Genomic DNA, 27,950 nt, shown 5'->3' on the forward strand with positions numbered 1-27,950 from the left:
GTGTTGAGGGCAGAAGTACAGTTAGAGAACAACATTTTAAAGCAATGAAACTTCTGATATTAAAAACAAAATAAAGTAACTCAGTGGATTTTAAGGTGGACTTTATTTCAAACACCAATAACTTGTTCATGACCAACCCAATTCTAAAAACTTCAGTAATTAAAACTGATGGCAAAGTGTCACCAAAAATGAAGTCAGTCATAGATGCTTAAGTTTATCAAGAATATCCTAGCATTGCCTTCCAGTTGGTTGCAGATATGACAACCAAAAATATTGATGGAATTAAGAAGTCGTCTTAGTTTCTGAAATTTATCAAGGCACTGAGTAATTTTCTACTTCTGGAATGAAGTATCTGGACCATATCTCTTATTTATTCATCATGTTCTAATATATTTCCAAGATTTAAGTAATAACAGGGATTTTGCTTCATGTCCTAATCTTCAGATATGTATAACCTTAAAAGACACCAGCACTTAATCTATATAATACATCCCAGTTGTTTTTATTTAGAAATTTCATTTTTGTTTTGATTATATAATGTAATAACTGAAATAATTTAAGTACAGTGTCAATGTTACTAATACATACAATTTAATTACATAATATACTAAAGCTTAAAATTTGAAGATAAACCATTTTAAATGTTCCATGTATAATATTCTACTCAGAATTTAATTCAAATCACTAAGATGAATTACAGGTATTACTCTCCAAGGGTATATACTACTAAATTTGTCCACATGTCATCTGCAATTTTCAAAACACCTTTCTACGTCAAAATTTTAAACATCTGTAAAAATACTTGGAGAGTGATTAATATTCATGACATTTGACCTTTTGCTGTACACACCACAATGTCTCAAACACCATACTGGCAGGAAATCTGATCATTCCTGCAGTAGCCATCTGCATTGTTCAATATCAAATATTAATTCGAAGTTATACTAAAGTCATGTGTTACAAATATTTTCTGCAGCGTCTATAATTATAATTTGCCACTTTTTAAATGTGTTTTTTATGGAACATCTGGCCTTGAAACTTTCACATTTCCACTGAAAAAGCACTCAGTGTCTGGATTTTCTTTTCCTTTCAATATGGAACACTACATGGGTGGTATAATCAAATCCAGACTTTAAAAAAAAAATGCCACTAACAGATGATTAAGAATCACTTAACTATTACCAGGTATAAATGTAAACTGCATTGTTAAATATCAAGGTTGATAAAATAAATTCACAGGAACATAACATTGGTCTATTTCTTTCAGGAACTGTATTAGGTATGCTAAATGGATACTACTTGTACCAGTTTAGAATCAAAAATTGTCACAAATGGAAAAAAGATGCGTATTTAAAATAGCAAACAATTTTAACAGTTCATAAATAACCCTAATTTCACAGCAATTGAAATTATATTTAGGATATACTAACTGCTTTGTCATGAAAAGAGTCATTTTAACATTAATCAATTTCATTTTACACAGCCTTCTTTAAAACTCAGACTTCAGTGTTAAATACTAAGGTAGAATATAAAGGAACGAAAGACATAACAATGAAAACATCTTCACAAAAATGCTACTGTCATGACTTAATTTGCTTTCCAGATTAGAAAAAGTTTGATCCAAGTTCCTTAAAACCATGATGACACATCTGCAAAGTAATTTTCACAAAAAGTGTAAAATGGAGCTCATGATGGCTAGCAGCTAATCCTCATCTTGCATCCACTGGGATCCCATATGGGCACCAGTTCGTGACTCAGCTATTCTACTGTCTATCCAGCTCCCTGCTTGTTGCCAGGGAGAGCAGTAGAGGACAGCCCAAACCTTGGGACCCTGCACCTAAGTGAGAAACCCAGAAGCTCCTGGCTTTGGATTGGCTCAGCTCAGGTCATTGCAGTCACTTCGGGGCAAACTAGCGGATGGAAGATTTTTCTGTCCCATTACTCCATAAATCTGACCTGCCTTTCCAATAGAAATAAATCTTCAAAATTTTTTAAATAAACAAAAAAAATCAAAATTGAACAGAGAAGAAATAAATGTTCTGGAAAATATCACATTTTGATTCTAAAACACCAAAAACAATGAAATCTGATGTAAAGGTAAATACATTTTCATTTTTCTAAAACTTAGCATACAAATATTTTTATAAAGCTATGACACATAAATAAAATTTTCAAAAAATCTAAAACTTTCAACGGGAAAAACTGCACTCAGGGCTGGCATAGGGACATTTCAGGTTAATCCTCAACCCACAATGCCAGCATCCCATATGGGCATCATTTTAAGCCCTGGTTTTCCACTTCCCAACCCAGCTTCCTGCTAACAGCCTGCGAAAGCAGCTAAGAATGGCTCAAGTGCTTAGGCTCCTGCACACACGTGGGAGACCTAGAAAAAGCTTCTGGCTCCCAGCTCAGACTGTTTCAGCTCTGGTCAAAACAGCCATGTAGGCGGTAAACCCAAAACTCCCTCCCTCTCTTTCTCTATAACTGACTTTGAAGCTAAAATTTAGAATCTTAAATTAAAAAAAAAAAAACTGGAATCAATCTACTTCCAGTGTAGAGATAGTTAATAAGCAATCTATGACCCCCACAAAGAAATATAATCAATTTAATATAATTAGTCTGAAAACATCCTATAGATGTTTTACATAAATTTAAAACACACTTTTGCAAACAGCTATGTATAAAACAGCAGGCTAATATACTAATTGCAACACCATTATCCTATATGGGTGCTGGTTACTGTCCCAGCTACCTCACCTCAGATCCTGCTCCCTACTAAAGGCCTAGGGAAACAGCAGCAGAGGGCACAACTGTTTGAACCTCTACTCCCACATGGGAAATCCACAGGAAGCTCCTGAATTCTGCCATGCTGCTGCAGCCAGCTGGAGAATGAGTGAGCGGATGAATATTTTTCTGTAACTCTTTCAGGTAAATTAGTCTTTAAAATAAAGCAAGTATACAAGTATTAAGTAATTGCTGACATACTCCAAAATTTAAACACCAAATAATAACCATTAAAATTGGTTAACAGAAATACCTGGGTTCACATACCTGCATTCCATCTTTAAGTTTCAAAATGCATTCCATTGTATTGATCGTAATCACCACTGGTTCTGAACCCAGTTTTGTCCATGGTACATGAATCCTCAATTCATGAATATGTCCACTTAAAAACGTGAATGGTAATTTCAGTTCCTTAAAACAAAACATGAAATAAAGTTAGTAAGTGCTTGATATTTTTCATTCTTTTTTTTTTTTAAGACTTATTTATTGAAGCCCTGCCTAGTCTGGTCTGTCCCCATCCCAGCTCACGCTCTCCAGTGGGAGTAGCTGTCCAGCAAGGGAACCACCCCTTATTTCCCTGCCGGTTCTGCCCCTCCCTTCCTGGTTCTCACGTGTGCTGGTTGGGCGCTGCAGTCACATCTGGCACAGGCAACCTCACCTTGCCATTCCTTGTTGTGTACCGCTTATGTCATGACTGAACCTGGCTCAACCCACACTGTTCTGGTGTTCAGATCTGCCACTGGTGACGTGAACCGATTCAGCCTAGTCTGCCCACGACCCATGCCAAATGTATGCCAGTGGGACACTTTCCATGATCTGTTCTGGGCTGTTGCCTTTCATCCTTCTTGCGCTTACCTGCAGGGTCTGTGTCCTGCCAGAGGAGTTGCCCAGGCTCCTCCATCAGAACCCCTCGAAGTGCTAGGCTTCACGCATACCAGTGGGTCCATGAGCCAGCACTATTCCTAGCAGGAACAGTGGCTTTTCCTGACTGGCCTTCAACCAAAGCTGGTTCTTGCTGTTGATGTTTCAGCCCAGCCACGGCTCGTTCATACCCACATACAGCTCATACATGGCTCAGTTGGGGTTGAGACTAGCCTAGTTCATCCCATATCTACTCTGGTTCCCCAGAACACCAAAAGGTGTTGCAGTCTCGCCTGACCTGGTGCGTCGAGTCCCAGTCCACACTTGTGCCAAGGGAGACTACAACTGTATCATGATAAGAACGCAGCCCCATTCTAGCTCATGCGCCCTTAGTGGGAACCTCCACCCAGCTAGGGTCTCCCCTTAGTTCCCCAACCGGGCCTGTTCAGCATGCCAATGGTTGCTCTAACTCAGCTTGGCTCAGCCCCTCACCTGTTCTGGCCTCTGCCTTAGACACTGTGGCTCAGCGTCCGTGGCTCACGCAGACCAGTTGGTGCAAGAATCTAGCTGGGCTCCATCCTGGTTTCATGTGGATCAGATCAGGGAAAAAACAGGCTGGGCTGATTAATTGTAGATTGCACCAGTAGGAACAGAGTGGGTGAGGGTTGTTGGGGCTTAGCTGCAGCATCAGCTGGCAGAAGCTGGCACTGAGGGCTAATTCTGTCAAGTCTAACCACAGAACCACCTGAAGAGTGCATAATCCGGGACTGAGAGAGACCTGGGAGGCAAATAGTGGGCTCCTCCCTCTTGGGTTAACACTCCCACGGGAAGGCACAAAAACTAGGACAGGGGCTGGGGTGGCCAGACAGAGAGGCACTCAACAACATCGTGAGGGCTGGATAGGTGAGCTGGTTAGATGGAACTAAGCTTCAATACTCATCGACATGTACGAGAGCCCAATGGGATGTGGGACACACTGGACTAGTCTGCTACACAGACTGGCAAACCAGGGTAGGGGGCGGGCCTGGTGGGGGGTTATTGTGGGTCGCTCTGACTAGGCTGCAGCTCCCACTGGTTTATGTGAGGGCTGAGTATGTGCTGGGTAGAAGCAGGCTGGACTGCAAACACCCATTGGTTCCAGTGGAAGACGGGGATGAAAACAGAACCAAGAGAGAAAAAGATGGCCGACTGCAGAGAGCTGGTGTAGGGTGGAGTAGGGAAGGAGGGGAGCCGATCCAGCAGAGAAACAGGCCAGGAGGTGCGAAACTGTAGGGAGAAGAACGAGAAGGTCACTGGAGTCCACTAAAGCAAGAAGATCTACACAGCGTGAAGGAACAGCCGCAAAAAGTAGGAAAGAAAATACAGCACGCCGCGAGAAACCTGGTGAGTCACGATCCCAGGCAGGGGGAAGGCGGCGGAGGCTCAACCGCCCCAGGGAAAACAGAGGCGGCTGGAAGGATAGGCGCCCACACCGACAGGGGCACCAGTCCCCTGGAAGGCAGGAGCCCCCAGAGGAGGCTACTGGACTGATCATTGGGTGCATCATCCCTGCAGAAGTGGAGGAAAAGCAGGGGAGATTTCCCAGAGGCTTGCCTACCCGCTGCTCAGCGGCTGAGGGAGAGTGCAGAGGGAACAGGAGCGGCGCTGTGGGACTGGGGCTCAGAGATCCCCGTATCGGCTCTGAGCTGTGGACTGGCTGTGGGAGAGTCAGTGGATCCTGTTGCTGGACTCGCCCTGAGCCCCAGAGGCTGGGCAACGCTCGACAGGGCCTCACGTCCTGGGCAGAGGAGCAGACTAGTGGGGGCATATCTCACCTCAAGGGCTCTGTGCCTCTCAGAGATCAGCTTCTACCCTTGAGAGAGTGCAGCTGAGGAAGTGGCTTCTTCAGGGCAGAGTCCCCAGCTGGGCTCAGCTAGAGAGGCCAGACCAGAGCGGGCTCAGCTGAACTGGCCGGACAGGTTTTCCCAGCAGGAGCCCACTCGGAAAGACCTGCCTGCGGTGTTGCAGCCCTCAGCGGAGCAGCGCTTCCGAGTTTGGCACTGGGGCCTCGGAGATTTCCAGCCCAGCACAGGCCGGGGTTGGGGATTTTAGACTCCGAGCAGCAGGAGCCCCTGCTGTGCTAACCTCAAGCCCTGAAGGAGAGTCTCGGCTCAGCACTGAGGCGGAGACCCCCGCTGTATTAGCCTTGTGACCCAAAGCCCAGGCGCGGCTCAGCAGAGTGAATCTGTAGGGCACTGCCTTTGAGAGGGAGCCACAGGGGAAGGGGCCTGGCACTAGGGCTGGCCCACAAAGCCTCCTGACCCAGCTCAGGGCTGTGATCTACAGACCCTGAAAGCAGCTGGTGACTCAGGCAGTAAGCCCTGCTGGGCTCAGCCGGAGACCCCAAACCAGAGCCGGCTCAGCTGAATCACCTCTAAAATCTCAAAACAACAAGAAGCAAAAACACAATGAGGAGAAGTATCAGAAAAAGCAATGACCCAGAGGAAAGATCAAGCACTCCCTCCCAATACAACCAAAAACTAATCTCAATATCTGAGATGCAAGATGAAGACATAGAGGAACTATCAGATAAGGACTTTAAGAAGCTAATGATGAAATTCGTCAGAGAGAGTGAAAAGCACTGGGAAGAGTCTAAGGCATTCGAAAACCATATCACTGCAGAAATAAATCAAATCAAAAAGGGAATCCTCGATATAGAGCACAAAATTGAAAGCCTAACCAACAGAATGAACACAGCAGAGGACAGAATATCAGAATTGGAAGACAATCAGAATGAAAGGCAGCAGCTCATCAAACAGTTGGAGACAAATCTAGAGAAAGCCAATAGGTCCATACAGGAAATGAAAGACAACCTCAAAAAATCAAATATTAGAATAATAGGCCTTCCCGAAGGAGTGGAAAAGGAGACAGGCTTGCAACGGGTGCTCAATGAGATAATACAGGAGAACTTCCAGAATATTGGAAATATAAATCCAGCACAAATCCAGGAAGGGCAAAGAACCCCCAGGAGATACGACCCAAACAAATCGTCTCCCAGACATGTGGTCCTCAAGCTACCTTCAAGTGAATACAAGGAAACCATTCTAAGACAAGTAAGAAAAAAGGATAAGATTACTTTCAGGGGAAGGGAAATCAGGATCACAGCCGACCTATCAGAAGAAACGCTCCAAGCAAGGAGAGAATGGGGTAAAACCTATCAAATCCTGAAACAAAACAACTGCCAACCAAGAATAATGTACCCAGCAAAGCTCTCATTTATATTCGAGAATGAAATCAAATACTTCAACAGTAAAGAGAAACTCGAAGAATACATCAACACGAAACCAGCTCTGGAAAATCTCCTCAGGAAGGTGCTAAACCCAGAAAGAAAAAATACAAACCAAAATCAAAGATGGCAAATGGGAAGACCTCCCCACTAAAATCCATACAAGAAAAGTCAACCAATCAAGAACTCTAATAGTCGCAAATACACACTTGCATACTTACACTCATGGCAGCCCAAAACCAATTCCTTTCAATATTATCTCTAAACACAAATGGCTTAAACTCACCAATCAAAAGGCATAGATTAACGGAATGGATCATCAAACAGCACCCAACTATATGTTGTCTACAAGAGACACATCTAACCAGAAAATCCTGTAAGAAATTTAAAGTGAAAGGATGGAAAAAGACATTTCATGCCAATGGACGAGAAAAAAAGGCTGGCGTAGCTGTTCTAATCTCAGATGACCTAGACTTCAAGCTGACAGACATCAAAAAGGACAGAGAAGGACATTATATATTGGTGAAGGGACTGATCCATCAAGAAGTAATTACAATCGTGAACATATATGCACCTAATTCCAATGCGCCTAGCTTCGTGAAGCAACTACTTACAGACTTAAGGGGAGACATAGATACACACACAATAATAGTGGGTGATCTTAACACCCCACTAACAACCATAGACAGATCAACAAAACAAAAACTCAACAAAGAAACAACAGAGCTCGTACAAACATTAGAACAACTAGACTTGGTAGACATTTATAGAATTTTTTATCCTAAGACCACAGATTATACATTTTTTTCAGCAGTGCATGGCACCTTCTCCAGGATCGACCACATGATAGGACACAAAGCAAATCTAAATAACTTCAAAAAGATAGGAATCATACCATGTACCCTCTCAGACCACCACGGAATGAAACTGGAAATCAGCAATTCAAAATGTCCCAGGAAATATAGAAACTCTTGGAGGCTGAACAATATGCTATTAAACGAACAATGGGTCAGGGAAGAAATTAAAGATGAGATCAAAAAATTTATGGAAACCAATGAAAACTCTGACACAACATTCCAAAACTTGTGGGACACTGCCAAAGCAGTGCTACGGGGTAAACTCATCGCAATTGGAGCTCATGTCAAGGCCCAAGAGAGTCGCCAAATACAGGAACTAGCCACACACCTCCAGGAATTGGAAAAGCAGCAGCAGATGAGCCCCACACACAACAGGAAACAAGAAATCATCAAAACAAGGGAGGAAATCAACCAGATAGAAATAAAAAAAACCATACACAAAATCAACGAATCAAAAAGCTGGTTTTTTGAAAAGATAAACAAAATAGACACCCCGCTGGCCCGTCTGACAAAGAAAAAACAAGAGAAAGCAAGAATTAACAGCATCAAAGATGAAAAAGGCAACATAACAACAGACATTACAACCATTAAGAACATAATCAGAAATTACTACAAAGCACTGTACTCCAACAAATCAGAAGACCACCAAGAAATGGAAAAGTTCTTAGACTCACACAACCTGCCAAAACTTAGCCCAGAGGCAACAATCAACCTGAACAAACCCATAACTGAAGCAGAGATTGAATCAGTGATTAAAGACCTCCCAACAAAGAAAAGCCCAGGCCCAGACGGCTTCACTACAGAATTCTACAAAACATTCCGAACAGAACTAACTCCAATCCTCTACAAACTCTTCAAAACAATAGAAAAGGAAGCAACCCTTCCAAACTCATTCTATGAAGCCAACATTACCTTAATCCCAAAACCGGGCAGAGATCCTACAGAGAAAGAAAACTACAGACCTATCTCTTTGATGAACATTGATGCTAAGATTCTCAACAAAATCCTAGCCAACAGAATTCAAAAACACATCAGACAGATCATTCATCCAGATCAAGTAGGATTCATCCCTGGAATGCAGGGATGGTTCAACATTCACAAATCCATAAATGTGATACACCACATCCAAAAACTGAAAAACAAGAATCACATGATAGTATCAATAGATGCAGAAAAAGCTTTCGACAAAATTCAACACAACTTCCTGCTAAAGACCCTAACCAAGGTAGGCATAGATGGAAAAATCCACAACATAATCAAAGCAATATATGCAAAACCCAATGCCAGCATCATACTGAATGGAGAAAAACTGGAACCCTTCCCACTGAGATCTGGAACAAGACAGGGATGTCCGCTTTCTCCGCTGCTATTCAACATAGTTCTAGAGGTACTCGCTGAGGCCATAAGACAAGAAAAAGAAATCAAAGGAATCCAAATGGGAAATGAAGCAGTCAAGCTTTCACTATATGCAGATGACATGATTCTTTATATGGAAGAGCCAAAAGGCTCAACACAGAGGCTACTAGAACTTATACGAGAGTTCGGTAGAGTGGCAGGGTACAAAATTAATGAACAAAAATCAACAGCCATAGTGTATGCTAACAGCCCCAAGTTGGAAAAAGATCTAACCAGCAAGATACCATTCAAAGTAACAAAGGAAAGCATGAAGTATCTGGGAATTAACCTAACCAAAAATGTAGGAGACCTATTCGAGGAAAACTACAAACTACTTAAAAAAGAAATTGAACAAGATCTAGAAAGATGGAGTAACATCCCATGCTCCTGGATAGGTAAAATCAATATCATTAAAATGTCTATACTGCCAAAAGCAATATATACATTCAACGCAATCCCAATCAAATTGCCCAAAACATTCTTCACAGACCTGGAAACAATGATTCAAAGGTTCATCTGGAAACACAAAAAACCACGAATAGCTAGAACCATTCTCAAGAACAGGAAGTTAGCAGGGGGAATCACAGTTCCGGACCTCTGGACATACTATAGGGCAGTGGTTATCAAAACAGCCTGGTACTGGCACAAAAATAGAGAAGATCAATGGAGCAGAATAGAAACACCAGATGGGAACCCACAGAAATACAGCCAAATAATCTTTGACAAAAAGACAAACGACAACCCAGGCAAATGGGAAGGTCTGTTCAATAAATGCTGTTGGGACAACTGGTTGATAGCCTGCAGAAACAAAAAGATAGACCCACATCTCTCACCATATACTAAGATCAAATCCAAATGGATAAAAGATTTAAACCTACATCCAGAAACCTTCAAACTTTTGGAAGAAAATGTTGGAAACACACTGGAACACTTAGGGGTAGGCCCTCACTTCCTAAAAAAGACTCCAGATACAGTAGAAATCAAGACCAAAATAAACAATTGGGACCTCATCAAACTAAGAAGCTTCTGTACAGCTAGAGAAACAATCAACAAAGTAAAAAGGCAACCCACAGAATGGGAGAAGATCTTTGCACACGACTTAGGTGATAGAGGGCTGATCTCCAGAATATACAAAGAGCTACAAAACAACCAAAATGTCAAAACAAACAAGCCACTCAAGAAATGGGCACGGGAAATGGGCAAACACTTCACAAAGGAACAAACCCAAATGGCAAATAAACATATGAAAAAATGCTCAAGTTCCCTGGCAATAAGGGAAATCCAAATTAAAACATCAATGAGGTACCACCTAACGCCAGTAAGAGTGGCCCACATGAATAAAAGCACCAACATCACTTGTTGGCGAGGTTGCGGGGAAAAGGGAACCCTACTCCACTGCTGGTGGGGCTGCAGGCTGGTACAGCCTCTATGGAAATCAGTATGGAGAACATTCAAACAACTCAAATACAACATACCGTATGACCCGGCAATAGCACTCCTAGGAATATATCCAGAACACTTGTTTTATGAGAAACCAACATGCACTCCTATGCTCATAGCAGCACAATCAGTAATTGCAAAGACATGGAAGCAACCAAAATGCCCATCAACAGAGGATTGGATAAGAAAGCTATGGTTCATCTACTCCATGGAATACTACTCAGCTATTAAACAAAACAAAATGCAGTTCTTTGTGGCCAAATGGGCCAAACTGGAAACCATAATGCTAAGGGAAATGAGCCAATCCCAAAAGGTTAAATACCACATGTTTGCCTTAATTTAAGATGACACGATGTTATGTATAACAAGTTATGTTATGAATGTTATATGTTGTGTATAAACCTAAATTGAAATGTCAATGAGGTGGTCACAGAAGGTGGATAAGAAATCGCATTTACTCTTACCATATTGGTTACTCGTTACTATGTCAATTAATTCCATGGTGATGTAAATTTTTGCTGATGGTATGTTGGAGCTTTTAATTGATCGGGATGATAGTCTGCTGGCTCTGTCTTCAGACCAGAGAGTGTATACCTAAGAAGCCGTTGAACTTATCTGGACAATAAGATGCTGGACTCTATGTTTGGTATATGCTTGCAATGGGGGAATCTCAACTGAACTTGAACTGTGGTTATGCAACAAGGTGGAGGAATCCACCATGGTGGGAGGGTTTGGGGAGGGGTGGGGAGAATCCCAGTACCTATGAAACTGTGTAACATAATACAATGTAATTAATGAATTTAAAAAAAAAAAAAAAAAAAAAAAGAAAACAGAACCAACCCAGCAATTGCAACCACCAGCTGACAGGAGCTATGGACTGTAGCGGGCCCTGTGCTTGCTAGTACACACAAGAATCTGGTCTGGGAATACCTCAAAGTTTCTTTGGGGATCTCCCCAATCGAACTGCCAGACTCAGAACCCTAACCAAGAAAGAACAGAAGACAGAACAAGTCAATCAAACACCTCAGCTATATTTTGGCAGCAAAATACTGGGCAAATGGAGACTCTTTGGTGGACTGTGTCAATCAGTGGATTCTTCAACGACCTCATCGTGCTTAGAGTGGTGAGACTGGCAACAATTCAGAACTGGTGAACTATCAAAACCACTTGATCAAGACCCTCAGAGCATGCCTCACATCCGAGACCTGGGGTGGGTGGGAGACTGGCTAGGGCTTCTCCCTTAAAATCCCCTTTTGTATCAGATATATTAAGGAAACAATATGGAAATAATTGTCTTGCCCATCTTCCTAATTATTTCAAGATTGCCAAAATCAATAAATTTTAAAAAAAGACTTATTTATTTGAAGAAACACAGAAACAGATCTTTGAAACACTGGTCATTCCCCAAATTACCACAATAACCAAGTCTGGGCTAGACCAAAAAGATAAACCATCCAGGTCTCTCACCAGGACTTGGGGAATTTATCTTCCACTACCTTTTCAGGTTCATTTGCAGGGAGCCAGATCAAAAGCAGAAGACCCAGGACTTAAACTAGCACTCTAATGCAAGAAGCCAGAGTCACAGGAGGGAAACAATGTACTCACACCAACTCCAGGCCCATATTTTTTATTCTAATATCTATGTTCTTTCCCTAAAATGAGCACAAAATTTCCAACTCCTTTTCAGAATCACTATCAAGGAGGATGAAGGGGATAGCAGGTTAAGCGGCCTCCTAGAATGCCAGCATCACAAACCAGAGCTGGATTGAGTCCCAGCTTCTCCACTTCTGATCCAGTTTAGAAAATGGAGGAAAACAACCAAGTGCTCCTACACCCTCACGTGAGACCCACGTGGAGTTCAGGGCTCTTGGCTTCAGCCTGGCCCAGGCCTGACCATTGCTGTCACTTGGAAGTGAAGCAGAGGATGAGAAAAAATCTGTGTGTGTGTGTTTTTGTCCCCCTACTCTCTCCCTTCCTTTGTCTGTAAATCTACCTTTCAAATAAATAAAATGTTAGAACAAAAGAAAACTGAAAAATCAAGTCACTTTACGGTTAATTTTAAAACTAGAAATTAAATGTGCAACTTATATTTAATGAATAAGTTACCTACAGTCTCTAGGCCTCAGTTTCCTACTGTGCTGCATGGAAATAATACACAACACCTACGACTTCGGCATGGCACTTTTATGGTAGTAGTGGTAGCCATCACTACAGTGGATAGTGGCAGTACTTAAATAATGTGCAATGATTTTTTACATCTGTACCTAAAACACATTTTGAAAATGCCAACAAAATTAGAACACAATTATATGAGTTATGCTAGGAAGAGGTTTTATAGGCAATAGGAGAATGACCTGACAAAATATGACTGATCAACATAAACATACAGTTTTTCACTTAATTAAAAATTTTAAATGGGTAGTGTTTAGCCTAGCAATTAAGACACTCACATTCTGGGGCCAATGAGATGGTTCAAACACATAATTCTCAGCCTGCAACACCAGCATCCCATATGGGTAACAGTACATGTCCAGGCTGCTCCACTTCCCATCGGGCTACCTGCTAATGGCCTGGGAAAGCAATGGAGGATGGTCCAAAATCTTAGGACCCTGTACCCTCTTGAAGACCCAGAAAAAGCTCACGGCCCCTGGCTTCAGAGGTTCAACTCTAGCCATTTGGGGAGTGAACAAAGAATCTTTCTATGTCGTCTCTTCTCTGTAAATCTGCCTTTCAAATGGAAATAAATTCATAAAAAATATAAACAAAAACATGCTCAATTAGAGTATCACAATTCCAGTAGAGGATGGACTCTAAATTCCAACTTCCTGTTAACACACTCTTTGCAAACAAGTGATGGCTCAAGTTTTTGTGGCTGTTTGCTATGTGAGACCTGAATTGAGCTTCTGGTTCCTGGCTTTTTCCCAGCATTTGAGAACTAACCAAGTCAATGGAAGATCTTTGTGTCTATTTTTCAAATTAAAAAATTATGTTGTACTTCTATAGAAGCAATTATATACTTTGCTCACAAATTTTACTTCTTTTCTGACTGCTTCCCATCATTAGACAAATTTAGAAACACAATCTCACCACTTTATAATCCTACGCTTTACTTTCAGATACAGTTCTTATTACACCAAATAAAATTCCATGTCCATCACATCTCTATTTGTGAAAGTGAATATAGATATTATTTATTCAATCTTCTCTGCCCATCTAGTTTAGCAACATAGTAGTAATACAAACAGAGCTAACTAAGCAGTACTGCAAGGTGGTGATGATGAGAATTCTGCAGCCTACCGACATGGATTTAAATCCTATCTGCCATCAATTAATTCAATGGCCCAGTACCTCGATTTCATCATTTGTACTTAAGTTTCATTTTCTGTAAAATTTAAAAAGTTTCAAGGATTAAATCAACTCAATTACACAAAATGTTCAGAATGGCTTCCTTACAAAATTCTAAACATGTTAAATGTTACTTCAATTACAAACACATGAGCCTAATTTGTCTAATCCATTTGTTTAAAATAAAACCACTAAATGGAATGTTTTATTACAGTAATTTTAAAGATGCAATAATTTCTGCAAACGGTTTTCAACTTTTAGGAATGATTCATACCTGCAACCAAAGCAATATGTACTATGTAGTGACTATGTAGCAGGCACTATCTAATCACCTTACCTGCATACAATTATCTTCTAAGAACACAGAATATTCTCATTTGGTAAGAATCTGAAGCAAGAAAAATCAAGTAAGCTGCCAAAATCTCATTTGGGAGAGCCAGGAATACAAACTGAGAAAATGATGTCGAGCCCTTGTCCCTAACCTCTATTACACTGCCTATATATTTCCATTATGAGAACCACATGGTTTCTACAAGCAAAGGATCTACTGGAACAATGAGCAAATGACATGTACACTTCTATGCAACAATGATGCACTTTCAGAATAACTAAGGACTGCCTTCCCAGATCCTAGCTCTGGACTGACCCAGCCCCAGTCCAGCAGAGCAAAGCGCCTTGCCAGTAAACCAGAAGATGTAAGATCTGTCCACTCACCTGAGTGAGCATCTCTGCTTGCAAATGCAGTCGGTTTGTTTAAAAGATTTGTTTTTATTTGGAAGCCAAAGCTACATACAGCAAGATGCATCTTATATCCAATGGCTCACTGAGCTGAGCCCATCGGAAGCCAGGGATGAGGAGCTTCTTCACGGTCTCCCACATGGGTACAGGGCCCACGGACGTGAGCTGCCCTACTACTTTCCCAGGCTAAGCCTTGGCTCCAGTCTTCCTCCACCCCAGCATAGGGCTACTCCAAGCACGGACGTCAGAACCAGCAGCTGAAATCTCCAGCACATCTGTATGGCATGAGCCATCTTTTCCTAATTTTAAAAATTATGTAATTTTTCAGAAATACAATGTGTCAAATATATCACTAAACACAAAATAAGCTATTACAAAATATTCTAACATAGGGCAGTCATGTAGTACAGTGAGTTAAGCTGCCACCTGTGATGCTAGCAGCATGCCTTATGTGCACTGGTTCAAGTCCCAAATGCTCCACTCCTGATCCAGCTCTCTGATAATGTGCCTGTAAAGGCACTGGAAGATGCTCCTAGTGCTTGGGCCACCACCTCTCACATGCAGACCTGTACAGAGCTCCTTGGCTCCCGGCACTGGCCTGGGCCACCCAGCCATTTTGGAAATAAATCAGCAGATGGTAGACACACACATTTTTTCTCTCCCTCCCCTTCCCCCCACTGCCTCTGCCTCTCAAATGTTTTAAAATCTGACATGAAGGTTAGGCATTTGATACAGAGGTAAGTTGCTGCTCAAGACACCTGCATCTCCTATAGAAATACCTAATAGAGATCCACTTCTCCAATTCCAGTCCAGCTTCCTGCTATCGTGGTAGCTGGTAAGTACCTGGATGGAGTTTCATAATCTAGGCTTCACCCTGAATCAGTCCTATTGTAGGCATTTGCGCAATAAACCAGCAGATGGAATTTCTCTGCATTTCAAATAAAAATTTACTAAAATATTCTGACATGGAAAAAGTAGAAAATTTAAAAACGAATTCAACTGCCAATAAAGGGTAAAGTAGACAAATGGGACTACAACTTCTACATAGAAGAAGCTGTCAGAGTGAAAGGCAACCTATGGGAAGGAAATAAGTTTGCAAAACACATTTTTGCTAAAGTATTAGTATCTAGGACACATAAAGACCTCCTATGTTAAACAGCAATTTTAACAAAGGACTTCTACATATAGTTTTCTAAAATATACATCTGGCCAAAAAGTATATGAAAAGATATTCAACATCATTAGTCAATGAAATACAAATCAAAATCACAGTAACACATCTTCTTATAGCAGTTAGGATAACTACTATAATTTTTAACTGGGACAGGCTGGGTTAGGCCAAGTACATGCTGGCAGGAGCAAAAACCAGGGCTGTAGGAAGTCTGAAGGGGGTTACTGAGAGTCAGTCCGAATAGGTCACAACACCTGCTGGTTTGCATAAACATTGGGCCTGTGGCAGGCTGGGCTGGGCTAAGCCACAGCACCTATCGGTTCATGTGAGAGTGCTGGGGATGAAACTAACCAAGCATCTGCACTCCCCTGTATGGGTGCTGGCTGAACCCAGCCTCATCCTGCACTAGCTGGCGCACACAGGAGTGAAGTCTGAGGTCACCCCAGGTAACGTTTCTTAGAGACTCCAACTGGATCGCTGGACTCAAACCCAAGGCACAGGGAAAATTACATGGATATATGGTCCAATCTTGCAGTGTATGTATTGGGACTGGGTCTGCACAGCTGCTGATGCCAGTGCAGGGGACCACTATGCCCAGATGTAGAAGTGGGACATGATAGCCAGCTCTGCTAGGCCAGTAGAGGACATCAAGAGCCTGTCCAGGGATGGAAAGAATAACAGGTTGGACAGCTCTCCTGGCCAAGCTTTGCAGCAGGTAATTACGAATCTGTGTTAAGATTTTTCTCCGCCCTGGTGCACTGAGTCCAACAACATCTCACAACTATCAAAATCTGTTGGGTACCCTCAGAACATTCTTCTCGATATCAGGGCTTCTGGAGTATCAAACGTCCCCCATCCTTGAGTGCTGTTAGTCTGAAAGTGAGGAGGACCCTCTCTCCTTTCTACCCTACGCACACAGGAAAAAAGAACTGAGATGTTTGTCCCAACCACCATCCTCCATCCTGGACACTCCCCACTCTAATCTGAGGCCCACATGGGCAAGCATCCTTCAACTATGTACAATGTTAAAAATAAAAATTTTAAAAGATTTTATTAGCCTGAATATGAAGAAATCTGAGTCCTTATGCTGTCTTAGTGGGAAAGTAAAATGGTACCACTATTACATAAAACAGTAATACGGTTCCTCAAAAATTCAAAAGCAGAAATACCAAAGGACAGCAATCTCACTCCTGAATATACAAAAGAATGAAGAACCAGATTTTAAAAAATATTCACATACTCAGTTTTAGAGCAGCATTTTCAAAACTAAGTCAGTCATGTCCTGCATGTACATGAAGTCTACAAAAAGTTCATGAAAAGCCTGAAAAAACTATGTGTAAGTATCCTTTGAATCAAAATAAGTACTTTTAATTCTATTTTCCATTGACCTCTTGAAGTATCCGAGTCTTTGCAGCAAGTACCAAAACAGCACGGCAACCCAAGTCTCACAAGGAGAGGCAGAGAATGAATGCCCAATAGAGCCTTGACACCTCACATGTGTGTCCACGATGGCCTGGGAAGCTGAATGCATGAGCAAAACTGCTGAAGACAACGCAGGGAGCTCGAGCTACACATTCCTGCTTTAGGAGGCCTTTAGAACCAAACACTTTTTTAGAGACTCAAATTCTCACAATTCCCTGACTTTGAAAACATTACACAGTACATGTATATAACCCATGCCAAAAAGCAGAAGCATACTAACAGAAAAGTTTAAATGTTCTGTAACTAATCATTAGCTTATGACTAAACTACAGTAACATAGGGCAATCCCTAGGAATCTCTAGGAAACCAGGAATAAAATATAAAGAATTTTTTAAATTAAGCAATGAAATTAGAGGGCATATATAATATATACCTCAAAGTTAGGCCAGGCAGGTCAATTAACCAATAGACAAACAGGAGCAACAACCATCCTCTAGGGTTGAGGAATACGAACCGAGAGTTGCTGTTTTAACTAACGCATCCAATTTTCAAAAAAATAAAATGCACAAAGTATACAAAGGAAGTCTTTAATAGAAACTATCTGAAGAACTTACTACGCAAACACTTCAAAACTATCATTCAAAGAAATTAAACAATACTTAATTAAACAGATAGCAGTAGTAATTCAGCAAATAGAAAATATTACTGAAAACACATTACAGGAAGAATCAAATTGAGACTGAAGTTGAAAATAACAAATGAAATGAAAATGTCATTAGAAGGATTCAACAGCAAATTAGAACTGGCGAAAGAAAATTAGCAAATTCAGACTCATACATGTCAAGTCCAAATGTTTAAGCCAGACACAAAAAAAAAATCACTTGCCAAACACAAGGAAACACTAAGTGGATCAACTACTAACTTTTGATTATAAACTATAAAGGTAAGATTATGGAATAACAAATTACAAAAGAAAACATTTATCAACCAAGAATTATATATTCAGCAAAACTATCCTTCACCACTGAGGATTAGTAAAAAATGAAATAACTGATAAATGGCAGAATATTAAAGGAGCTTCTTCATATTGAAAAGTAACACTAGGTAATAAAATCAAATCCAAAGCAAAGGGCATCAAAGGTAGATTATTATAAAAGTGCAGTATAAATACTTTTCTCCTTCTGATTTGAAAAACAATTATAAAACTGCACTGTTCAACTTGTAACATAACCAGAATGTATTTGAGAACAGTACTAAGGAGAAAAAGAAACACAGCTATAGTTATAGGTATTATTTTTAACCTCAATTACTTGGTGGTAAATCAGATGCATTTTCTAATCTTTTGAGCAAACACTAAGAAAATAGCTCAAGAAAATTTGAAAACAAAACAATTAAAATAGAACACCGCAAAATACCTACTTAACAAGATAAAGGATTTCAGAGGAATTTTTTGAAATGAGACATAGAAAATAACGAAGACTGATGGAAATCCAAGCATATAAACAGAAACAAGTGTAAATGAATTGAGGATAAACAATCCAAAATGCCAAAGATTGTCAAACTAGATTTTTAAAAAACAATATAATTATTTGTTATCCTCAGGAGTGGCACTTTAGACTTGTAACTACAAATGGGCTGGCAATCTGAAAAATGGGAAAAGATATCATGTAAACAGTAACCACAAAAAGCTAACATGATTCCTACTAAATCTATTTAGACAAAACAGATGAGAAAAATAAGTTACTAAAGACAAAATAAAGCAATTAGATAAATAGTGGAGATTTCAATATCTTGAACAGCTTACAATAATGGATAGAACTAAACAGAAAATCAACAAAAACGCAGAGCTTATGAACAGCAACATCAATTAGTCCTGACATTTATAGACCTCCAACTTCAATCACCGCCAAAAAAAAAAAAAATTAGAAATATAACAAAAGTTAGGGAAACAGCTAAAGAAATTTACACCTGTAAATACCTATACTAAAAAAAAGAGATATACTTCAAATCAATAACCAAATTTGCACCTTAAGAGTGGAAAATTAAAGACAAACTAAACCCAATGTAAACAAACAGGACAATCGTTTGAAAAGCAGAGAAGAAGCACTGCTGAACTGTTAGAACACTAAGAAATGGTAAAAATACTACTTTAAAATGAATTCTACTAACCAAGTATATGTTCTCTAAGTTCCTGAAATCATAACATTAGAAAATATATAATTGGGGGCCAGGTTTCTCTGAGACCTTGAATCTGCCAACTATGAAACGGGCATCACAGTTCAAGCCCCAGCTACTCCACTTCTGATTCAGCTACCTGCAAAATGCCTGCAAAAGCAGAGATGCTCGAGTATCTGAGCACCTACCACCTATATGTGGGAGACCCAGATGGAGTTCCTGGTTTCAGTTTGGCCCAACCTTAGCTGTTATGACCACTTAGGAATTCAATCAACGGATGGAAGACCCCCCCCCCTTCTCTCTCTCCTGTGACTTTGCTTTTCAAATTGATAAAATGAACCTTTAAGATACATAGTTTAAAAGGCCTTAAAACAGAAAAAAACAGGAGGTCTGTGCAAATGTTAGGCTTAGCAGGTTAGATGCAAGTAAAATACCCACCTCCCAAAGTACCTGGATATTATGCCCAGATCTTCTCTTGACTCAGTGCTTCTAATTCAAACTCTTACAAGCATCAGTAATGAAACAAGCAGTTGAGTCCCTGGCTCCCACGTGGAGACGTGGAGCTACTGGATCCACTCAGAGCATTTGGGAAGTGAATCAGCAAATAGGAGTAGTTCTCATTCTACTTACCTGGTTCTCAAATATCTGACTAGTTTTAAAAGAATATTTTAAAGTGGTATTTGGAAGTATATTTAACAATGAAGTATCAACACTAAACTTGCATGACCTAAATAACAATAGACACAGAAAGCAAACACTGATAAACCTTTAAAAAAAATTAGGGGTCAGTGTGATAGCTCAACAGGCTGGGCCCTCTACCTGCAAGAGCTGGCATCTCGTACAGAATCCAGCTCATGTCCCAGCTGCTCCATTTCCCAGCACCCCCCTCTGTCTGAAGGCAGCAGAGGGCAGCTAAGTTCTTGGAAGCCTGCACCCACTTGAGAGATCAAGAAGCTCCTGGTTGTGGAACAACTCAGCTCTGTCTTTGTGGCTATTTGGGGAGTGAACCATTTGCAGAAAGACTATCTTTCCTTCTCTCTCTGTAATATCTACCTTTCAAATAAAAAGTAGTAAATATTTACAAAACCTTTGTAACAATTTAGAGAAGCAATTTTTATCAGCATCAGGTAAATATTTTACTCTTTTGCAAGCAATACAATCTTACATCCTAAGTACTCAAGTCTGCATTTTCATGCAAAAACAATCACAGACAATAAGAAACCAAATAAGGGTAGCCGTGTTCAAGAACAAAAAATGCATTTATAGTAGACCTGGCCAATTTGCTGAGCTCTAGTTATTCAGGGAAAGGGGAAACTCTGAAAGGCAAAACTCGACAATATTAACAAGAAAGTCTAAAGATCCCGCATCTGTTAAGTCATAATTCACAACTTTCCAATATGACGCAACTGATACCATCATTAGTTTTACTTTACTGTAAACATTAACACTACAAAGCTACAGCAATCAAACAGTAACAGCAATGTAATGTAACACCTAAGAGCATACACATAAACCGACAGGACAGTATTCCAGGCGCAGAAGAAAAAATGCTCTTATCTAGGCCAAATGATGTTCAACAAGTATACCAAGACCATTCAGTGTGGAAAGGATAGTCATCAACAAAGAGAATGTCTAAATGCAAGAGAGATTCAACACCTGCCTTATATCACATGCGAAAATTAATTCAAAATGGATCAAACATATCCAGCTTAACTCACAATAGTTGAGATATAGAATCAACCTAAACATCTATCAGCAGACAATGGGATATAAAAAATGTGACACATAAACCATGGAATATTACTCACCATAAAAGGAATGAAGTTTTGTCATTCGGAACAAAATGGAAACAGAAACCACTATAAGATAAGCCAGTCTCAAAAATACAAATACATGTGTTTTCTCACCTGTGACAGCTAATATGAATAATATATAGAGAGAGACAAAGAATGAAGTGGTCACTCTGGGATATCATTACTATTTTTAGACATGCTTACACTCCAGTGGGACTGTGATGTTACTTTTTACATGTTGAATATTACAATCAGTGGTGAATTAAGCCTGTGAATAAAAAATGGATTAAAATTGGACCCAGCATGGTAGCTTAACAGCTGAAGTCCTTGCCTCGCACATGACAGGATTCCATATGGGCACCGATGCTAATCCCTGTGGCCCCGCTTTCCATCCAGCTCCCTGCTTGAGGCCTGGGAAAGCAGTCGAGGATAGCCCAAAGCCTTAGGACTCTGCACGTATGTGAGAGACCCGGAAGAGGCTCCGCGCTTCAGATCAGCACAGCCATTTGGGGAGTGAATCAACATATGGAAGATTTTGCTACGTCTCTGACTTTACAAAAAATTAAATCTTTAAAAAAATGGATTAAAATTATGTCCTTGCAAAAACTGACAAGGAGGGGAAGGTACAAAAATCAAGGGGACCGGGCCCAGTGGCGTGGCCTAGCGGCTAAAAGTCCTCACCTTGAACGCCCCGGGATCCCATATGGGTGCCGGTTCTAATCTCGGCAGCTCCACTTCCCATCCAGCTCCCTGCTTGTGGCCTGGGAAAGCAGTCGAGGACGGCCCAAAGCTTTGGGACCCTGCACCCGCGTGGGAGACCCGGAAGGGGTTCCTGGTTCCAGGCATCGGATCGGCGCAGCACCGGCCGTTGCGGCTCACTTGGGGAGTGAAACATCGGAAGGAAGATCTTCCTCTCTGTCTCTCCTCCTCTCTGTATATCCGGCTTTCCAATAATAATAAAATCTTTAAAAACAAAAAAAATCAAGGGGACCACAGGGGAGTAAGCAAAGTGGGGTCATCTGGGAACTCTACATATGGAATGCAAAAATATTCTCTTTATATTAATAAAAAATTTTTAAATATAAATTCAAGATACAGCCACCTGTGCTATGCCTTAACAATTTAATTCTCTACCCTTCAAACATTAGTATATCATATGGGCAGCGGCTCATGGGAGCCGATTCTAGCTCCAGCTGTTCCACTTCCTATCTAGCTTCCTGCTTGAGATCTGGGAAACCAGTGGAGGATGGTCCAAGACCTTGAGACCCTGCACCCACATGGGAGACTCAAAGAGGCTCCTGGCTCTAGATTGCCTCAGCTCCAGCCACTGCAACCACTCAAGGAATAAACCAGTAAACAGAAGATCATTCTGTCTTTCCTTCACTATGTAAATCTGCCTTTCCAATAAAAATCTTTAAAGAAATTGAAGATCCAAGCCTTGTACAGAAAGGTAGAAAATTGTCACTATTTGTGGACATAATTGTGGACATAGATAATCCAAACCTACCAAAACGTGTTAAACAAGTTAGAAACCCAAGTATTGCTTAATTAACACAGGCCTAACTACAAAAGACTGGCAAATTGTACCCCAATAAAATTATAAGCTTCTGTTCACCAAGATACTTTGAAGAGAGTAAAATGATAAGCCATCAACTGAGCCATAATTTGGTAAGGAACTCACACTTCAATAAGAGAAAATCTAATTTCTTGCATTAGTCACGGATGTTGAGGCCATGTGCAAATTCAACCAGCATACAGACAACTTGACCCTCCGTCTCACTCGCTACAACTCTCGTGTTTCAAACAAATAAATCTTAGGGCCCAGTGCAATGGCTTGATTGTCTAACCCTCCCTCTTCAAGCGCCAGAATCCCAACTGGGCACCAGTTCATGTTCCAGCTGCTCCACCTCCCATCTAGTTCCTACTGTTGACCTGGCAGAAGAACAGAGGATGGCCCAAAGCCTTGGGACACTGCGCCCAAGTGGGAGATCCAGAAAGGCTCCTAGCTGTAGATCGGCTCAGCTCCAGCCATTGTGCCTACTTGGCTAACGAGCCAGCAGAAAAACGATCTTTCTATCTCCTTCTAACTCTGCCTTTCCAACAAGAATAAATATTTAAATTTTAAAAATCCAAGCATGGTACAGAGAAGTAGAAAGCTGTTACCAACTGTATATAACATGATACAGATAATCCCAGAAAAGGCCCCTGTCTCCTGCATTGATTCAGTTCAGCTCTAGCCATTGCAGCCATTTAGGCAGTGAACTAAGAGGTGGAGGAGCAGGCCTGGTACAGTGGCCTAGTGGCTATAGTCCTCACCTGGAACACACCGGGATCCCATGCAGGCACTGGTTCTAATCCCAGCATTTCCACTTCCCAGCCAGCTCCCTGCTTGCGGCCTGGGAATGCAACTGAGGATGGCCCAAAGCCTTGGGACCCTGCACCTGCGTGGGAGACCTGGAAGAGCTCCTGGCTCCTTGCTCCTGGCTTCAGATTGGCAAAGCACCAGCCGTTGCAGTCACTTGGGGAGTGAATCATCGGACGGAAGATCTTTCTCCATCTCTCCTCCTCACTCTATAAATCTGACTTTGCAATAAGAACAAACAAAAAGAGGTGGAAGATCTTTATCTCTCCTTTTCAATGGAAATCCAATCTGCTTTTCCAATAATAAATTATTTTTTAATTGTGTGTGAGGGAACTACTGCTATGACATAGTCGGTTAAGCCACCACCTGCGGTGCCAGCTTCTCATTTGTAGCATTTCAAGTTCTGGCTACTCCACTTCTGATCCAGTTCCTTGCTAATACACTTGGGAAAGCAGTGGAAGATGGCCCAAACACTTGGGTTCCTGCACACAAGGAAGAACTGGAAGAATCTCCTGGTTTTTGGCTTTGGCCTGGCCCAGCCCAAGCCATTCTGGGAGTGAACCAGGGGATAAAAGATGTCTCTTGATCTGTCTCTCTTCCTTTATTATTTTCTAAAAATTTTACTTGCAAGGCAAAATTACAAAGGCAAAAGATTTAAGTTACAAATGAGAGTACTCAATTGACCAACAAGCTTCCAGAAAAATGTGAGATTTTCCAGAAACACAAACTGAAATTACAATGAGTTGTAACTGCACACAAACCATAGAGGCTAAAATTAAAACAACAAACATACTAAAAGGAGCCAAAAATGTAAAGTAATTAGAACTTGTGCACTATTGGCAAGCTTGTATACTGATATTGTCACTCGAAGAATTTTCCAAGTATCTAAGATTTTTTATTTTTATTTTTAGTCTTACTGGAAAGGCAGAGAGAGGGGATACATAAAGATCTTCCATCTGCTGGCTCACTCCAAGTGGCCACAATGGTAGGAGCTGAGTCAATCTGGAGCCAGGAGCTTCTTCAGGGTCTCCCATGCAAGTGCAGTGCCCCAAGGCCTCAGACCGTCCTCCACTGCTTTCCCAGGTCACAGCAGGGAGCTGGATGGGAAGTGAAGCAGCTGGAATATTAACAGGTGCCCATATGGAATCCCAGCAGATGCAAGGTAGGGAGTCAGCCCTATGGGATAACCAAGTGGCTTTTTTTAGTCATCATTATTTAATTCATGTTACTTGAAAGCAAAAGACAATGTGTCTGAGGAATCTTTCATCTGCTGCTTCACTCTCCCATAATATCCAAGGCAGAACATGACTTCAACTACTGAACACCCACTCCCAAGGTTCATACTTCTAGCTATAATGAAGTGTTTATGAATATTCTTTTACATATTTTAACGGACACAAGTATTAATTTTCTCCCAGGAAGTTATGTAAGAGGTAGGCATCTTTAGCTTTCATAGAAACCACCAGAGAGGGCACATGAGACACAGCAGTTCAATCACCACTTGGGACACTTGCATGCCATAGCAGAGTGTCTGCAACAGCCACAAAAGGGCAGGCTAAAATCAGGAACCCACAACTCCATCCTCATTTCCCACATGAACACCATCATCTACTGTATGAACAAGTCAAGGTCATTAACAGGGGAATAAATAAGTAAATTGTGGATTTTTTTAAAAGGTTGATTTATTAGCATTTGAAAAGCAAAGTGACAGAGAAAGGGAAAGAATAGAGATCTTCCTACTGGTTCACCCCCCGCCATGCTCACAATATGTAGTGATGAGCCAGGTTGAGGCCAAGAGCCAAGAACTTCACCTGTGTCTCCCACAAAGGGGGGAAGAAACCAGAACACCTGGGCTCTCATCGGCTGCCTCCAAAAACAGGTCCATCAGCAGGATGCTGGATCCCAAGCCGTCAGGACCTGAACCGGCCCTTACTGTCCCACAACGCCATCTAAACTGTGACTCTTCACAGGGCAATACGAACAGCAAACTAATTTTCATCCAACACAGGTTAATCAAGCTGTTAGCCGAGTGAATGCCAGAAGCTCTACACACGTGATTTCAATGCACTACAGGCTCAAGAACAAGTCACGCTGATCTATGCTGCCAGAAGTCAGATTAGTCATCCTCTCTTTTACAAACAGGTGTGTAATTACAGTGGTTATCTTCCAAAAAATATTGTCTCCATCTAGCTAGCAGTTGCACAGGTGTATACACATCTACAAATTGCATTGTTATATTGAGGATCTGTGCTAACTTAGGGTAAAATCAAATTATTGAGGCACCAACTAACCTTGGAGAGAGAATGGGGAAGGATCTAAGAACACTCAGTGTTAACTCCAGATTGATCAGTCATAGAGAAAGAACAAGAACAGAACTCAAGACCACTGATAACAATGACCTTCAGGTTAAGTTCCCCCTTTTCATCTCCAGTAAGCGTCGAGCTTCTTAGCTTCCACAGGTATATTCTCTCCTTAACAGAACTACTTAACATCTGTTTCTAATAAATGTATTAAGTAAATGAAATTCAAAGTAACGGCTCATGTGAATCAGACTGTTCCCATGTTAGAAAGAAACTGAAAAGCAGAGAAATGTCCAGTTTCACTGCCATTCTCAATCCGGGTCTATTCCATACTCTAAGGATACCAACAATAATGTCTTTCCTTCCGAAAGACACAGAACTTTCCACAAGAGTTGCCCTTGCTCTCTTTCAGACCCTTCCACTGTGCCCCAAACTGAAGAGATGAACGTATCATTCTCCACCTTCACACATACCTTCGCCAATGAACCTGGGCATATTCGGTGACCCTTGAGAATGGAGGCTTAACAATTCTGACAACAAACCAAAAAACTGAGCTCTTTTCACCCAGGAAACCTTTGCACTGCCTACTGTAATAAAACATCTCTTAAAACTCTTGAAAGCTAGTCTCTAGTTTCCGAGTCCCCCAAAAGACACCAACAGGTGGAAAATTATCAAATCACTCTATTCCAACACAAAGCCAAAGACAAGGAAACGGATTCCAACTCCAACAGATTAAAAGTATTGCCCGTCAAGGCCAACACACACAGTTTACCTGTTCCAGCACATCTAACTTTAATTCGAGCTTGCTGAGCACCACGTCTCCGCCCCATAGTGAAAGCTGCAGATCCGACGGCTTCAGGTTCTTGATGTAGCGATTCACATAGCTCAGGAGAATCGGAGTGACATAGGACTCCAGCATATTTTAAGGCTGGGAGTCAAAGCCAGAAGCTGAAAGGAGGACAGACAGAAAAGATAGCCGTCAGCGGTGAGGCGAAGCAAAAAAAAACCCCAATCTGCTGCTCTCTTCCTCCAAGCGGTCTCCAGGCTGCAGAGCCACGACTCCCTCACTAGAGCAACCACCCTCACCTGGCCCGCACAGGGGAGGGAGGAGAGGGCGGCAGGCCCCTGGCGAGCAGGTGTCCCGAGGCTGGGAGAAGGCGAGGTGTTCTCCCGTGTGGTGCCGCGGCCACCCCGGCAGGCCCTCGACTCCCGGAACTTGCCCAGAACTACCAAAGCAGAAACACAGCTTCGCTAGAGCCAGGCCCGCGTCGGCCGCCGCCTCCACACTCCCCCTTCCGCTGACATCCACGCCGAAGACGACCAGGTGCTCCTTCCACTACCGCGTACCTGGCACCCGCCCCGGGCGGCAGAGCGGCACAGCTGCCCGGCCAGCGCCACTTCCGGGTGTGCGGCGCTCGGTGCTCAAAACAAACTGTCCCTCCACCGCCACCGCGCGACCTCGCCGCCCAAGTGGGCTCCTCAGCCTGAGGAAGACACTCCACGCGTTCTCCCGGAGAAGCCTGGCGCTCCTCTAATCCTGGGTACCGGCTTCGACCACGCCAGCAGATAGGGCAAAGCTCTACGAAACGCCCGGTGTAAGGGGGGAGGACCGGTAAAGTGGAGACACCACTGACCCGGAAGTGGCGTTCCGGAGAAGGGAGTGACCCAGGCTTGGAAGGGACCCGCCTGGTCAGGTCAGGGTGGGACGGTGCCGAGGCGGAAGGGTTCCTGGAGCTTGTTTGTCTTGAGGACTGGAAGGATTCGGAGGAGGAACTTGGGTTCCGTGGCGGTAGGCCGCGCAGGCGGGGAGATCCGAGGTTTCCTTGCAGGAGGGAGCGGGGATGAAAAGCCAGGTTGGGCGGACCAGCGCCTGAGCCTTCCCTTATAACCCCAACGTGGAGCTAACTTGGCCTTAGCTCTTTCACGTGCGTTAACTCTCACGACGCTGTGGGGAAATATTCCCGGTTAACTGATGGGCGGCGGCGGAGAAGGTGGTGCAGCACAAAAGCACAGAAATTATCAAAATCAGGACCCTTTACACA

The 27,950-nt window shown here is 42.0% G+C and overlaps 1 protein-coding gene across 6 annotated transcripts in view; it reads right to left on the minus strand.

The window, feature by feature from the left end:
* Window positions 1-27,454, minus strand: part of VPS13B (vacuolar protein sorting 13 homolog B) — a 657,044-nt gene extending 629,590 nt beyond the window's left edge. For all 6 annotated transcript variants that reach the window (XR_009246065.1, XM_058668587.1, XM_058668588.1 and 3 more), the window contains exons 1-3: window positions 27,139-27,454; window positions 26,681-26,856; window positions 3,052-3,195 (exon numbers count right to left, since the gene is read on the minus strand). Coding sequence is in view for 5 of the 6 variants with exons in the window: in XM_058668587.1 (XP_058524570.1) it covers window positions 3,052-3,195; window positions 26,681-26,827 (291 nt within the window). In the remaining variant the exon portion in view is untranslated. The remainder of the gene's footprint in view (window positions 1-3,051; window positions 3,196-26,680; window positions 26,857-27,138) is intronic.
* Window positions 27,455-27,950: the final 496 nt, after the last annotated feature.

Source organism: Ochotona princeps, chromosome 9 (assembly GCF_030435755.1).
Source record: "Ochotona princeps isolate mOchPri1 chromosome 9, mOchPri1.hap1, whole genome shotgun sequence".
Classification (NCBI taxonomy): Eukaryota; Metazoa; Chordata; class Mammalia; order Lagomorpha; family Ochotonidae; genus Ochotona; species Ochotona princeps.